The 13,869-nt window shown below is 48.4% G+C and overlaps 1 protein-coding gene across 1 annotated transcript in view; it reads right to left on the bottom strand.

Moving 5' to 3' along the window:
• The window catches only part of DNHD1 (dynein heavy chain domain 1), a 102,363-nt gene extending 88,697 nt beyond the window's left edge, over positions 1 to 13,666 (bottom strand). The window contains exons 1-7 of the mRNA XM_078858394.1: positions 13,469 to 13,666; positions 12,662 to 12,747; positions 9,857 to 9,942; positions 2,525 to 2,777; positions 1,751 to 1,909; positions 916 to 1,119; positions 464 to 574 (exon numbers count right to left, since the gene is read on the bottom strand). Coding sequence (XP_078714520.1) covers positions 464 to 574; positions 916 to 1,119; positions 1,751 to 1,909; positions 2,525 to 2,777; positions 9,857 to 9,942; positions 12,662 to 12,747; positions 13,469 to 13,663 — 1,094 coding nt within the window. The 5' untranslated portion in view covers positions 13,664 to 13,666. The remainder of the gene's footprint in view (positions 1 to 463; positions 575 to 915; positions 1,120 to 1,750; positions 1,910 to 2,524; positions 2,778 to 9,856; positions 9,943 to 12,661; positions 12,748 to 13,468) is intronic.
• Positions 13,667 to 13,869: the final 203 nt, after the last annotated feature.

Below are 13,869 nucleotides of genomic sequence, written 5' to 3'. Positions count from 1 at the left end.
GTGAAGTACGGTCAGGTGAAGGTGGGGACCACATACTTAGGAGCATAGAAGTACAATATAACAATTATTTTTCTGCACTGCCCTGATGCCTATTCAGCTTGCAACATCTATTATGCACGGTATTCACCGAGCTGAGCATTATGCCAGCCCAAATAGCTATGCTTCCGAGATCTGATGAGATTGGGTGCATTTCGAGTGACTTGGTCACTGACAAATTAACATTCAGCACTTTTTAAAATTCCATATCAGTTAAGGCTTTAATGAACACTAATAAGTACCATGTTCTACGTTCTATAGATCACAATGATTTATGTCACTGTTCACACTCTGGCCCAATTGTCCCATTCTCTACACAGATAATGAACAGGTTGAGATGTCTAATACGATTCCCAAAAGGTTAGAGTTCGACGTCAATGCGCTATAAGATGTGTGTGACACAGCGTGAGGGGGAAGGATCCTCCACCTAGAAACCTGCAGCAGCGCAGTGCTAAAGTGACCAACTGCATGCAGCAGAGTACACTCCAGGTGCTCCTTCCTCCGGTGAAACTGCACCCATCGCACATTTCTGTACCACCTGGAAAGTAAAAGGTCAACAATCACTTGTATGACAAACTATATCGAATCATTGTTTTGCTAAAGTACCTTTAATATGTTTCGGCACTTAATACACTTAAAGGTAGAGTATTCAACTGAATAAAAACTTCACTCCACCGGTCACCAATCCACACTGATCAGTGCGGTGAAATACATGGCATGGGGAGGCCTTCATCTAGTAGTGGGTTGACAAAGTGCTGTATGGTATGGTACGGATGACATCAGTAATCACAGAAATGCACCGAGTAGAATTAGCGAGGACAAGTGCTTGTTAAAATACTGCTGTAAAGAATACGATCGACTCTGTCAAATGTGTTCTACCTGTGAAAGGCCTTGCGCAATAAGAAATGGCGAAAGTAAGGGATGGATTGGACGGCTCTGCAGAGATCAGCATGCTCACGCCACTCAGCCAGAGGCTGGCTCTCAGCGATTCCATCCGCCTGCACGTGCAGAGCACCCAGCGGCGACAGCACCCAGTGCTCCTGGTGGCTTTGCCCAGCGCGCACAGGCTGCAGCTCATAAGGCCTGAGCGTAGTCACAGACACCCCGCAGCACAGTGACAAGGACTGCTTGAGAAAGTGCTGCTCATGAGCAAGACCATTGATGACAAGTAAGACACGTGCACATGCAAAAATTATATTTTTCACCTGAACGTACTTGTTAGACAAATGCCATTAGCGAACTTCATTAGGCCAGTATATGACTGAAGAGGGTGCAACCAAGCCCAGCCACCTTTGTCTTCCCAGTGGTGGCTCTGACAAACTACACCAGTCTGAAATAATATGTAAATGTATGGACCTTTCGTCATTCCACTGCGAGATGAGGGCCTCCCCACAATGTGTGGGTCATGGGGATTATTTGATCATACTTCACCATGCTGGTCAATGTGGGTTGGTGAAGGCAGGGAACATAAACACTGGATTATAGTACGGTACGATATCATGTGCATTCTGGGTGATTTGTTCATAGGCGAGCTTATATAGACGTAAGCGATGTTCTACATGTCATTTATCCATAATTATTTTTGTTGTATTGCCTATGTCAAGTATGCTTTGGTACAAAGTCCAGCTGTGCATAGCTTGTATGGGAAAGAAATTTCTAACGAATGTGATGATCAGGAGCTCTTTAAGGGTATAGCATCCAGACAAGGCCACACCTGTCGGGGGAGGTAGTGAAGCGAACAAACTTGAGCAAGCCCATGTGGCCGTCTCTGGCCAGGATCTCTGCAGCTTCAGTACCAGAGAGATGTTCCCGATCCAACCGCTTAGTTGTACGCGTATTGGAACGCTTGGCTCCGTCTGCTAGAATAGGTGAGCTGCACATGTACACACATACCACGCAAACAGACATACGAGCACTCTGGCACAAGTACAATGAATCCGCTCATGTCCACAACTCCAATATGTATGATACGGTACATCATAATCAGCCATGATCAAGCCATCACCATCACTCACAGTCTTGTGCTGTAACAAACCATCTAGCACCTGCATATGGTCCCTACCTTTGGCTGCGACTTAATAATTAGTGTTCTTCTCAATACACTAGCTCACTCACAAATGGTAGTAAAGCAGATGTCTTAATCTCCATCTGTTTCCATCTGTACTGAGATTAAGTATTGCCCCCTCGCACATGTGAGTTTTCTCTGGGTACCCTGGTTTCCTCCCACATGTAAAATCGCTTATGAATTGAGTTAGCAAACATCTCAATTTAGGGCTACAAAGATTGTGCAATTATCGATTTCGATTCTGGATGCCTTCCTGCGACACTGAAGCTAAAGAACACCGTGCGCATTACAAATGTGTAACTTTTTTACTTTCATATGATGCATATTTTGGCATTTCTAATTCCTCCTTTTCTCATAAAAAAAATCCATCCTGTTAACAAGTCCACCATTGTGTGTAGGATGCTAGCCCCGTCTCATAAGAACCTCTCAGCCGGAGGTTCGGGCACATCCACAGTCACAGGAGGAGCCTTTGGCGGCGGAGGCAGCTGCACGTTGAAGGCGGCTGCCATGAGCCCCGGGCTGCCCTGCCACACAGCCTCGGCACGAGCGGTCTCCATGCCCACCACGCCCACGGAGGTCTGCAGTGAGCCGAGCGTGACGGGCCGCGGGTTGAACCAGCTGTCAGGATCGTCAGCCGCACACTCCACCGCAAACCGCTTTGCCAAAACATCACCACCTGGTGACAAAAACACAACAGTCATTCGAGAAGAGTACCCACAATCAATATTAGGGACCATACTCTTGGTTCTTTCGGTAAAGTCACGTAGGCAGAGTCTAGAATCATTAGGGACGTAACAAATCACTCCTTCCACAATTTGATCAATAATCACCATTATATTGAGAAATATTATTTTTGCCTTCGTGGCGTATTCATCATATTTTGTGGTAAGAGTGTACTGTATATAATGTATTGCAGTATACCAGGGAGCAATGGTGCAGTGGTTAGCACACCGTAGTATAAACCCGGTGACCTAAGTTTGATTCCAGTTATAACTAACGTAAGTGGCAAGTAATATCTGAATTGGTCTCTTGGTCCTCCTTCACCAATCCACAATGATCAGAGTGGTGAAGTCTGGTCAAACAACACCAATGACCAACATGACATGACGAGACCCTCCTTAAGCAGTGGATTGGCAAAGGGATGTAAGAAAATCGTGGCATAAACACAGACCCATATCGGTCAAATGGAATATTTCACAGATTACACTGGTCAACACACTTTTTCTGGCATAAGGTATTCCAACGGTTTTAATGTAATTTTGGGGTGCTGATTCCAAATCTGGCATCAGTTTTGTCTATCACATCAGGTTTTTGAGATATCAATTATTGCATTTTCAATAAAAACTGCAGAATAAAAATATTAAATAAATGTGGATATCTACATAAAATGGTATTATAAACACACTATCCTAAAAATACAGCACCATATTTTAACACTAAAGCAGTCACTGACTCGCAACAACTTGCAATCATAAGTGACAGAGTTAATTTCGGGTAAAATCAATGAAAATGGGGTATGCAGATAGCATAAAATGACATGTGATAGAGCAAATCTGAGATCAGATTTGGAATCAGCACCCTGAAATTAGTCTAAAACAGCTGCAAAAGTCCAGGCCAGAAAAAAAGGTTTTTTTTTTGACCAGTGTTATTCAATGTGTAATGCGGGCGAAAGCGACCTTCCGGATGTGACGTCACGAGGAGGCGGAGCCAGGTGACGTGGGTGAAAGGTTGGGGTCCTTAAGTGGGTAAACCGGAAAGAGAAGTCAGTCGGGTTGTGAATGGAAAAGGGTGAGGCCACGAGGGCGAACGAGAGGAGGGGGGCACCGCCGGCGAGCGGGAGCCGACCCCAGAGTACAGCCAGGAAGGCTGTGTGTTAGAGGCAGCGGTGTGGCTGCAGAGAGTCGCAGGAGCGACGAAGAGAGAGGAGAGTACAGCCAGGAAGGCTGTGTGTTAGAGGCAGCGGTGTGGCTGCAGAGAGTCGCAGGAGCGACGAAGAGAGAGGAGAGTACAGCCAGGAAGGCTGTGTGTTAGAGGCAGCGGTGTGGCTGCAGAGAGTCGCAGGAGCGACGAAGAGAGAGAGACAGCACGAGTCTGTCAGAGCGCTGCGGAGTAAGCAAGAGCGAGAAGAGCAGCAGCGATTACAGCCAAGGGGGCTGAGAGTGAGTAACAGCAGCGGAACTGCTGTGGGGGCTACAGGAGCGACAGAGGCCAACAGAGGGGCTGCTGGTGGAGAAGAGAGAGACATCGGAGTCAGCACGGTGGGGACTGAGCAAAGAGGAGACAGCCGTGTGGGTAATACAGTACGGACCAAATAAAGGACACTGAGCCAGAGATCGTGGTCAAGTCTTTTATTACACTGGTGTCAGAAGTGAAACGGCTTGTCAAGACGGCTCGGAAGAAAGAATATTCCTGTGCCATCATCTGCTACATCATCCGACTTACGATTGAGACAGATGGCGCAGCTGGAGACCTGGAAAATCGTGCTGGCGAAACCGTGTGAGCTCACCACGCCGACGACGGCAGTGGGGAGAGCCGATGGTGGTCTGCAGGCCGACGCCTTGCCTGCGCTGCCAGCGCCATCTGCCACGCGGCACGAAGACGCCATCTTGGGCGTGGCAGGGGAGAAACGGCGGGAAGCCGCCATCTTGTCTTCACCGCGGCGGGGAGACGCCGCCATCTTCAACATCGCGGCGGAGAGGCAGCCTTGCGCTGCCATCTGGAGGTGCCGTGGGGAGAGCAGCCTGCTGTGAGCTGCTGTTTTGCGAGGGGGAGCTGCGAGGAGAGGACGACGACGCTACAGCTGCTGGGGCGGGAGCTCTCCCGTCCTGGCTCGGGTGCGTGACAACGGAGCAGTCAAGTCGCCGAACGAGTTCTGCGAGACGACTCAAGTTGCCGCCCTGCCGTCCTCTTCTTGCTGCAGCCCCGGGCGGGTCGTAACGATACGCACCCGGCCTTTACACACACCTCTCCCATCTTTCGAGGGCCGGGGGGGGGCGATTTTGTTTCTCTCATGACTCGATTGTGCGGAGCGCGGTTCGGACTGTGGGTATGTGTGTGTAATAACGATGAACGCGCTATCTGCTTGTTGCTCGGTGTCAATTAAAGTGTGTACGTGTGTTGAGAATGGACGGAGAGTATGCTGTGCTTGCTGAGTGTTAAATTGTGTGTGTGCGCTGCGGTGTGGAGTTGTTATATTGATGGCGAAGTTAATTATTAACTCGGCAGCGTCGGGTATCTTGCGCTGTATCATCTCGTGGGTTACCTTGTGCGATGGGCTTAATTGAAAAATATATATTTTTTTGTGTATTGTGCTGCGAGGTGCTATGTGCGATGTGGTTGTTGCAAGAGAGAGAATATTTGTGTTGTTGCTGCAATGTTACGACTGGATTAATGGTGTGTTGGTTACCTGCAGATCGGCTTGCTATTGTGCTTAAATGTGCGCGTGTGATCGCGATATGCTGACTGTATGTGCTGTTACACCGTTCTGTACGGTTATGGGGTGCGATGCATTGATTGACTATTGGGGTTGGGATGTTATTAATTGTGCGTACCTGTTTGGAAATTGGTGACAAATTCGAGGGGGACCCTATTATTTGGTCGTATGGATGTTATGTACACGCGATTTTGTGTATATTATGGGTAACGGCGCTTTGTGAGAAAGAGAGCGCGCTTTGAGGGTGCGTGATGACGCCGCTGTGGGTGTCTCAAAGGTTAATGCTAATGGGACCGTGAATTGGCGCCAAGTTGCGTCGCGTATTCGGTTGGTCGCATGCAGCCACGAGTTGCTTTGCGAGTTGGGTTGTGTAACCAATGTGGTTGGTAAAATATTGGTTAAAAATTCCCCGATATGACTGCTGCGCGCAGCAAGCTGGGGCTGTGCGTCTATCGTTGTTGGGATTGTTACAATAAGACGGGGGATGCAATTTGTGACCCCCAGCAAAGGGAAGCTGGGGTGCACGAATGGAGAAAACTGGCCACGTGTTCGCACGTTGGGCCGCCATTTTGCGCACACGCGGGGTATGGCGTCGATGCGCTTTGCGGAAAGGGCCGCCATTTTGAGTGCGCGCGAGATATTGCGCGAACGCGCTGGCCGAAGGGGGCCGCCATTTTGAGCGCGCGGGAAAAACCTCGGTGGGGCAAATATTCCATCTGTTATGCCTGCCATTGTTGATTGGGTGATGCACGAGTGGTGGTCACGTCGGCCTATGGCTGATGGCTGACCTGACAGCCCGGAGGCGAAACCTCCGTGGTATGTCTTAAACTAATGGGCCGTGTGCTCATATGGCTCGGGGAGTCATGGTTCAGTTGTGCGGTGGCAGACTGAACCTGGTGTGCCGGGGGCTCACGGGTTTTGGGTTAGGGCGTTATTGTCTCTATAAGAGAACATTACCCCGTGGGGGGGGTCGTTGATATCTGGCCTTGCCGAGGGATTGATCTTCCCTTGGCTATGAAGCGCATTTCAAAGATTGATGGAGCTCGTTTGACGGGGTTGCAGTGGCAGACGTGTCTTATATATTTGGACGATATCATTGTCTTCAGCCGCACATTTGAGGAACATTTAACACGGCTGGAGACAGTGTTCATGAGGATGCGCTCTGCGAATTTAAAATTTAAACCAAAGAAATGCCACCTACTGCAACGGTCCGTCCGTTATCTGGGGCACATTGTGAGTGCTGAGGGGGTGTCCACGGATCCGGAAAAGACGGCGTGCGTCCGGGATTGGCCGACTCCGGCCACCGTGGGGGATGTTCGGCGGTTTTTGGGATTTGCCTCGTATTACCGAAGATTTGTGCCGGGTTTTGCGACGATTGCGAGGCCCTTGCATCTCCTTACGGGTAAAGGACGGAAATTTGTTTGGGGACAGCCGGAAGAGGCGGCCTTTCGGAGTCTGCGTGATCTATTGGCTACGGCTCCGACATTGGATTATCCCGATTTTGATCGCCCTTTCATTCTTGATACGGACGCGAGTGACACAGGTAATGGGGCGGTATTATCACAGTCTAAAGGGGGCGTAGAGCGCGTCGTGGCGTATGGTAGCCGAGTCTTGTCGCCTGCGGAAACACGCTACTGTGTCACTCGTAGAGAACTTTTGGCGGTTGGTTTTTCCTACGGCAATTTCGACCGTACCTTTACGGTCGTTCTTTTATTGTGCGTACGGATCATGCGGCCTTGCAATATGCACTTAAAATGGACCAGCCATCGGGACAGTGGGCACGTTGGTTGGACACGCTACAGGCATTTTCCTTCCAAATTCAACATCGGAAGGGAGTGCGCCATGCGAACGCTGACGCACTTTCCAGATTACCAGGGCGCGCCCCTTGTAAATGTGCGTCGGGGACGCATAGGTGTTCGCCGATTCTAAACCCCCCTCAGCCGCTTACGTTGGCCGTCGAGAAGTCGGATACTCCGATGGAACCGGGACCGACTGACGGGGTTTTGAATCTGCCGCGGTCTGTCTGGATTCGGGAACAAATGATGGATGAGTTGTTGTTGTCCATGCGGAAGCGGTCTATGAGGGACAATGGGAGTCCGAGTACGGCTGTGGGGCCGCGAACCGCTCTCCGAGATGGTCTGCTTATGTGGCGAGAAGGGTTCCAGGAAAGCTGGCGTGTGGTGCTACCAACGTCCTTGCGATTCGAGTTGATTAGAACTCTCCATTGTGACACACTATTGCATTTAGGGGTGCAGAAGACTTTGTTGACGTTGCAACGTCATTATTTTTGGCAAGGCTGGTGTGTGTCCATCGCTGATGGGATAGTAAGGGAGGAGCATGGCCGAGTGCTGCTCATCCCCGAAATGGCACTAGCTGAGAGTATGGTAAATGGATGTTGCCGTGGGTTGACGACCACGGTGAGGGTTACGGCGAATTAAACGTTACCGCTGGGGAGCGTGGCTCTCTCCACGCGAGGGTGTGCGATTAGGGGTTTTGTTGGTTTGTTGAGAGTGACTGTGGGTACATGCTGTGTACGTCTGAGGTCTGTGCTGGTCCTCAAGGGAGGACTGCTGGTGGGTAAGAGCAGAAATTTTTTTTGTTGTTGTTGTTTTCACGTGTAAATAATATTGTTGTTAAAATGTAAATACTGGGGCGTCCATCGCGGTTATTTGGGTAATTATTGGGGTTTTCTTAAGCGGGCCGGAATTACATCGTCTCCACTACCCTGGGGCCGGGTGGCTGTCGTGTACGACATGCGGATGTGCGTTGTTGTGCTTTGTGCTGTTGTTGTTCTTGTTGTTATATTACATGCTTAGTGTCCTTTAAGGGGGAAGGTCGGTTCACCGCATTACGCTTTGGTATTGTTCAGCCGAGGTCGGCTGGGTTTTTTCTATGGGGGAGGGTGGTTTAATGCGGGCGAAAGCGACCTTCCGGATGTGACGTCACGAGGAGGCGGAGCCAGGTGACGTGGGTGAAAGGTTGGGGTCCTTAAGTGGGTAAACCGGAAAGAGAAGTCAGTCGGGTTGTGAATGGAAAAGGGTGAGGCCACGAGGGCGAACGAGAGGAGGGGGGCACCGCCGGCGAGCGGGAGCCGACCCCAGAGTACAGCCAGGAAGGCTGTGTGTTAGAGGCAGCGGTGTGGCTGCAGAGAGTCGCAGGAGCGACGAAGAGAGAGGAGAGTACAGCCAGGAAGGCTGTGTGTTAGAGGCAGCGGTGTGGCTGCAGAGAGTCGCAGGAGCGACGAAGAGAGAGGAGAGTACAGCCAGGAAGGCTGTGTGTTAGAGGCAGCGGTGTGGCTGCAGAGAGTCGCAGGAGCGACGAAGAGAGAGAGACAGCACGAGTCTGTCAGAGCGCTGCGGAGTAAGCAAGAGCGAGAAGAGCAGCAGCGATTACAGCCAAGGGGGCTGAGAGTGAGTAACAGCAGCGGAACTGCTGTGGGGGCTACAGGAGCGACAGAGGCCAACAGAGGGGCTGCTGGTGGAGAAGAGAGAGACATCGGAGTCAGCACGGTGGGGACTGAGCAAAGAGGAGACAGCCGTGTGGGTAATACAGTACGGACCAAATAAAGGACACTGAGCCAGAGATCGTGGTCAAGTCTTTTATTACAAATGCATGCATCACAACAGACTTCAAACGAAAAGACTGGATGGCATAAAGGTCAGAATGCTGAGCACCACTGAAGACTTTGTTCTAATAATCCTGGCAGGCGCCTGTGATTCTCCAGTGCGGTAAGTTGAATAGTAACCGCGCCACTTATGAACGATAGCAAAAAATAAACCATTAAATTTTATGTGCACTTGATTTGGCAAAATTCTGGCAATGAGAATAAAAAATTGCACTTTTAACACTCGTATGATACACATTAATCTCTGTAGCAGGATGGGTGAGAAAGTTCTCCCCCTCATGTGTGGTGGACAAAAGGTCACTTTGAAGGGATTTCAAAATTAGTTATTAAATCCACTCCTGTGGGCTGTTCTCTAACACAGAGGGTTGCACTGCTCTCTGCCAGAGATCCAAATGGATGCGTTGTCTCATGGCACAATAGGGATAGAACGAGGGGAAAAGGCAAAGAAATTATCGTGAAAAAATAGAACAAATTCTAAAATGACAATGCGTGTCTTGCCGACGCAGTCTTGCACACTGTAGGTACTGTAACTCCACAAGCTAATTTAAATAAATGCCACCACATCACTATCTGTCCTTAACCTCTGACTTACCAGGCCAAGACGCACTTTGTGCAAGTTGAGGTTTTCAGCAGTGTCACTTTGTGAATACTACTCTTTTTTCAAAATACTTGCATATCACATAAAATACTGCATTACCTTTTGTTGGGCGCAAATCCACTTGGCCGTGAGATGGACTGTCATATTTCGTAGAAGCCTCCTCCTTTTCCACTCTGCTCATTTTCCTACAAAGATATATCAAGTGTGCAACTTAATAAAACAAATGTGCAACTTATACGGACATCAACAATGTACATAAGCAAACACATTTTGTCACAATACAAAGCCAACTTAAACAGTGTGTGTGTGAATTTTTTATGTGTACGTTAAGAGTACATCCAAACAAATTATTTTTTGGGAAATGTCTAGTTCACAAAAGCCATGCAACAAAGGTGGACCAATAAATTGTACGATATTTACATTCATAGCAGTGATTGGCTGTGTGCAGCCAGGAGAGACGTTAATATCGAGTGTTGTACTCAGTGGGAGGAAGAATAATAATAAGTGTTGGCCTGTGTTGTGCCCAGTGTGAGTAATAAAGGAAGTGATCTCTACACGATTACACATTCACGACGGCCGTCTGCATGCAGTAAAGCCTCTTTATTGGGAATGTTTATGGCGAAATAATGGCCACGTTACACACCTCATGTCTATACTGCAGCACATATACGACAGCATATACAAGCCTATGATACAGGTGGGGGATGCTGTGTGCAGATACATATCACACAGAGTCCTGTACGTGCAGTACGGAAATACTGTAGTGAATGTACACACAGAACACTGCGGTAACAGCAGTAAAGCAATTCAGCAAATGCAGTACTCTTTGGATGTGTATGTTGGGTAAGATACCATACTCTTGGTTGTACATTTGCACATGGTGCATGCTGAGTCGCTACCATACATTGCCATTAAACTGCAGTCCTAGTGTACTGTGGTTATACTCAGAGCTGTACCCGATGCCCGAATGCTGCCCTTGGTTGCTGTTGTGCCGAATGTGGGCATTTGCAGAGCTTGCAAAGCACTCGTGGCCGTGATCGGAAATGATGTGAGTCGCTTTTGTGTCCAGTGTCAACACGTGGCGTGTATAACAAACATAAGAATAGGTTTTACCCTTTCTGGTAATATAACAGGTGTTAAGATGTTCACGCGCCAAATAGAGAAACATTTTCGCAAGGAATCAAGTCTGCATTAACCACACGTACTTGTTGTGGTGAACATGCAAACAAAGCATGCTCTGATAAAATGATGAATTGTCTTTGAAACTGATTGGCCTACATCAGAGCCTTCTTCATGGCCTAGTCTCGGAGAACAACGCCAAAAGGCGAACAGGACAAGGACAATGCCACACGTATCACAGAGCATGTATAGCTCGGGGTGAGCAGCTACAAAATGGGGACATTTTACTTTGATGCTGGCAAAGAGGTCCCATTACGTGGCGTGTAGTAGTGCACTCCTCAAACAGCTGGTGAGCGCCAGTTGGTGAAGGAGAGGCTGTGTACCGCATGCATCTGGCAGCATTGAAGTGTAATTTATATAATTTATTTGCTCACATTAACCTCTTCCTCACCCCCCCCCCCCTTTTGGAACTTCGCACCTGATTGACCCACAACTGACGATATCACATTTACCCCCATCCCCCCCCCCCATCTATTTAAGAACGAAACAGGAGGAGGATTTCTCGTCCACAACTCTGTGGCTGCCCTACCTGATGATGCTGGCTGCTGTGTGTTTACTCTCCCAACACACAACCGGTGTGCTGTGCTGGTAAACGAACTGGCCATTTAGCAGCATTTGATGCTGCTAATCCTGCATAATGCACGGGCATAATGATTTTAAACCTCCCGCCCACCTCCTATGCATTTCACATGTAGTACTAATCGCATATCTGCATTTCCCATAAATATGCTAAATTCTTATTGATATGCAAATTATTTTGTCAAGGCGCTCTCCCCCCTCCAACCCAGCTTAAATAGACGCTCCAAGTCTGGGGTGTTTCATTCAGACGCTGTCTCCCCGACAGACCTGTTCTTCACCTGAGGACGGCTGCTTGCGTTGTGGCCAAAACGTCGTGAGAATTATTTTATTATGTTTTTTTTCCATTCGACGTGACTTTACCGAAAGAACCAAGAAGATGGCCACGTTTTGTTTACGAGACAAAAACCCCCCTTACCAATTGGCCGTGTCGGGTGGTGGCGGGGTTTAACGACACATCTATAAACTAGATCAGAAGCTTTCGTGACTGCATGAATTACTACTTTGGTTCCTTCGGTAAAGTCACGTAGAAAATACAATTAAATGATAATCGAATTACGACGTTTCGATTGCAACACAATGATGAGCGCGATGACGATTTGCTTGTGTTGCAATCGAAACATTCGTATTCTATTATTATTAAATTTGACTTTCTCCGTGACTTTACCGAAAGAACCAAAGAGTGACACATCTATATTTACGCGTTCTAACACCACCCCACTCTATCGCGAAGCATATTAGTACCGTACAACACAACAACAATGGATTTTTGCTGTCACCAACAATTGGATGTATCCCTGCCACACGCCCTCTGTACATCATTACATTTTGATTTAAAGCTTTCTTGACTGCAGGGATTAATATTCTTGGTTCTTTCGGTAAAGTCACGTAAAAGGGAAATAATAAAATAAAATAAATATTTTTTCACGTAGAAGGGAAATAATAAAAATTCATTTTATTATGCAACGAAGCACTGCGTTAGTGCCTATAGGTGCGTGCATCACAACACGGGCCAACGTGTCCGTAAGGCACAAGCCACTCGCAATTGACTTTGTACACACGGAACACGCTGCGCTGTACTATAACACACAACAACGCTGTCCTCTAGCCGCGTATCCTATATCGTACTGAGTAATTAGACCGACTTACTCCGGCAATTGCTGTCCGTCGAAGTATAATGCCGTACGCACACCGCAACGGTGACGACGAAAGTGGTCTCCGTCCGCTGCGATTCGCTGTTAAAGGATATGTAGGGAGATTAAAGTCTTCAATCTACGAGTCACTGGTACATTGGTAGTACGGTGTCACACGGTACGAGTATGTTAAGCTACAGTGTGCGAGTCGCATGTTGTGTGTGGTAAGAGGGTAAAGGGCTGGAGACGTGGAGTCGCTGGTCAATGGATTCCGCGCGTTTCGTTGCTAGGCGACGCGGAGTGGCAGCACAGAGCACACACACATACACACACACATACATACACACACACATATACACATACATACACACATACACACACATACACACATACATACACACACACACATACACACACACATACACACATATACACATACATACACACACACATACATACACACACACATATACACATACATACACACATACACACACATACACACATACATACACACACACATATACACATACATACACACACATATACACATACATACACACATACACACACATACACACATACATACACACACATACACACATACATACACACACATACATACACACACACATACACACACACACATATACACATACATACACACATATACACATACATACACACATATACATACACATATACACATACATACACACACATACATACACACACTCTCACACACACATACAACAACAACAACCGCCATTCGCCACTAAGTGGCGGTGACGTCACCACGACGCTTGTGCCAGGCCAAGTGCACCTTGAGGCCACGTGAAGTGTCGAACGCCCGCTGACAGGAGGTCACGGGGCAGACCCAGCAGGTGCCACGGGTCGACTGACCGAGATGACCGAGACGACTGGCTGATGCACCACCTGTGCCCCCCACTGTACCAACTTGCTGTGCTTTAGCCACCCGGCGCTCCGCTCGTTGTTGTGAGCGTCGCTCCTCACACATACACACACAACACAACACAACAACCGCCATTCGCCACTAAGTGGCGGTGACGTCACCACGACGCTTGTGCCAGGCCATGTGCACCTTGAGGCCACGTGAAGTGTCGAACGCCCGCTGGCAGGAGGTCACGGGGCAGACCCAGGTGCCACGGGTCGACTGACCGAGATGACCGAGATGACTGGCTGATGCACCACCTGTGCCCCCTA

The sequence above is a fragment of the Lampetra fluviatilis genome, chromosome 1, assembly GCF_964198595.1.
Source record: "Lampetra fluviatilis chromosome 1, kcLamFluv1.1, whole genome shotgun sequence".
NCBI classification, from domain to species: domain Eukaryota; kingdom Metazoa; phylum Chordata; class Hyperoartia; order Petromyzontiformes; family Petromyzontidae; genus Lampetra; species Lampetra fluviatilis.
This window is presented reverse-complemented; position numbering and strand designations above follow the sequence as displayed.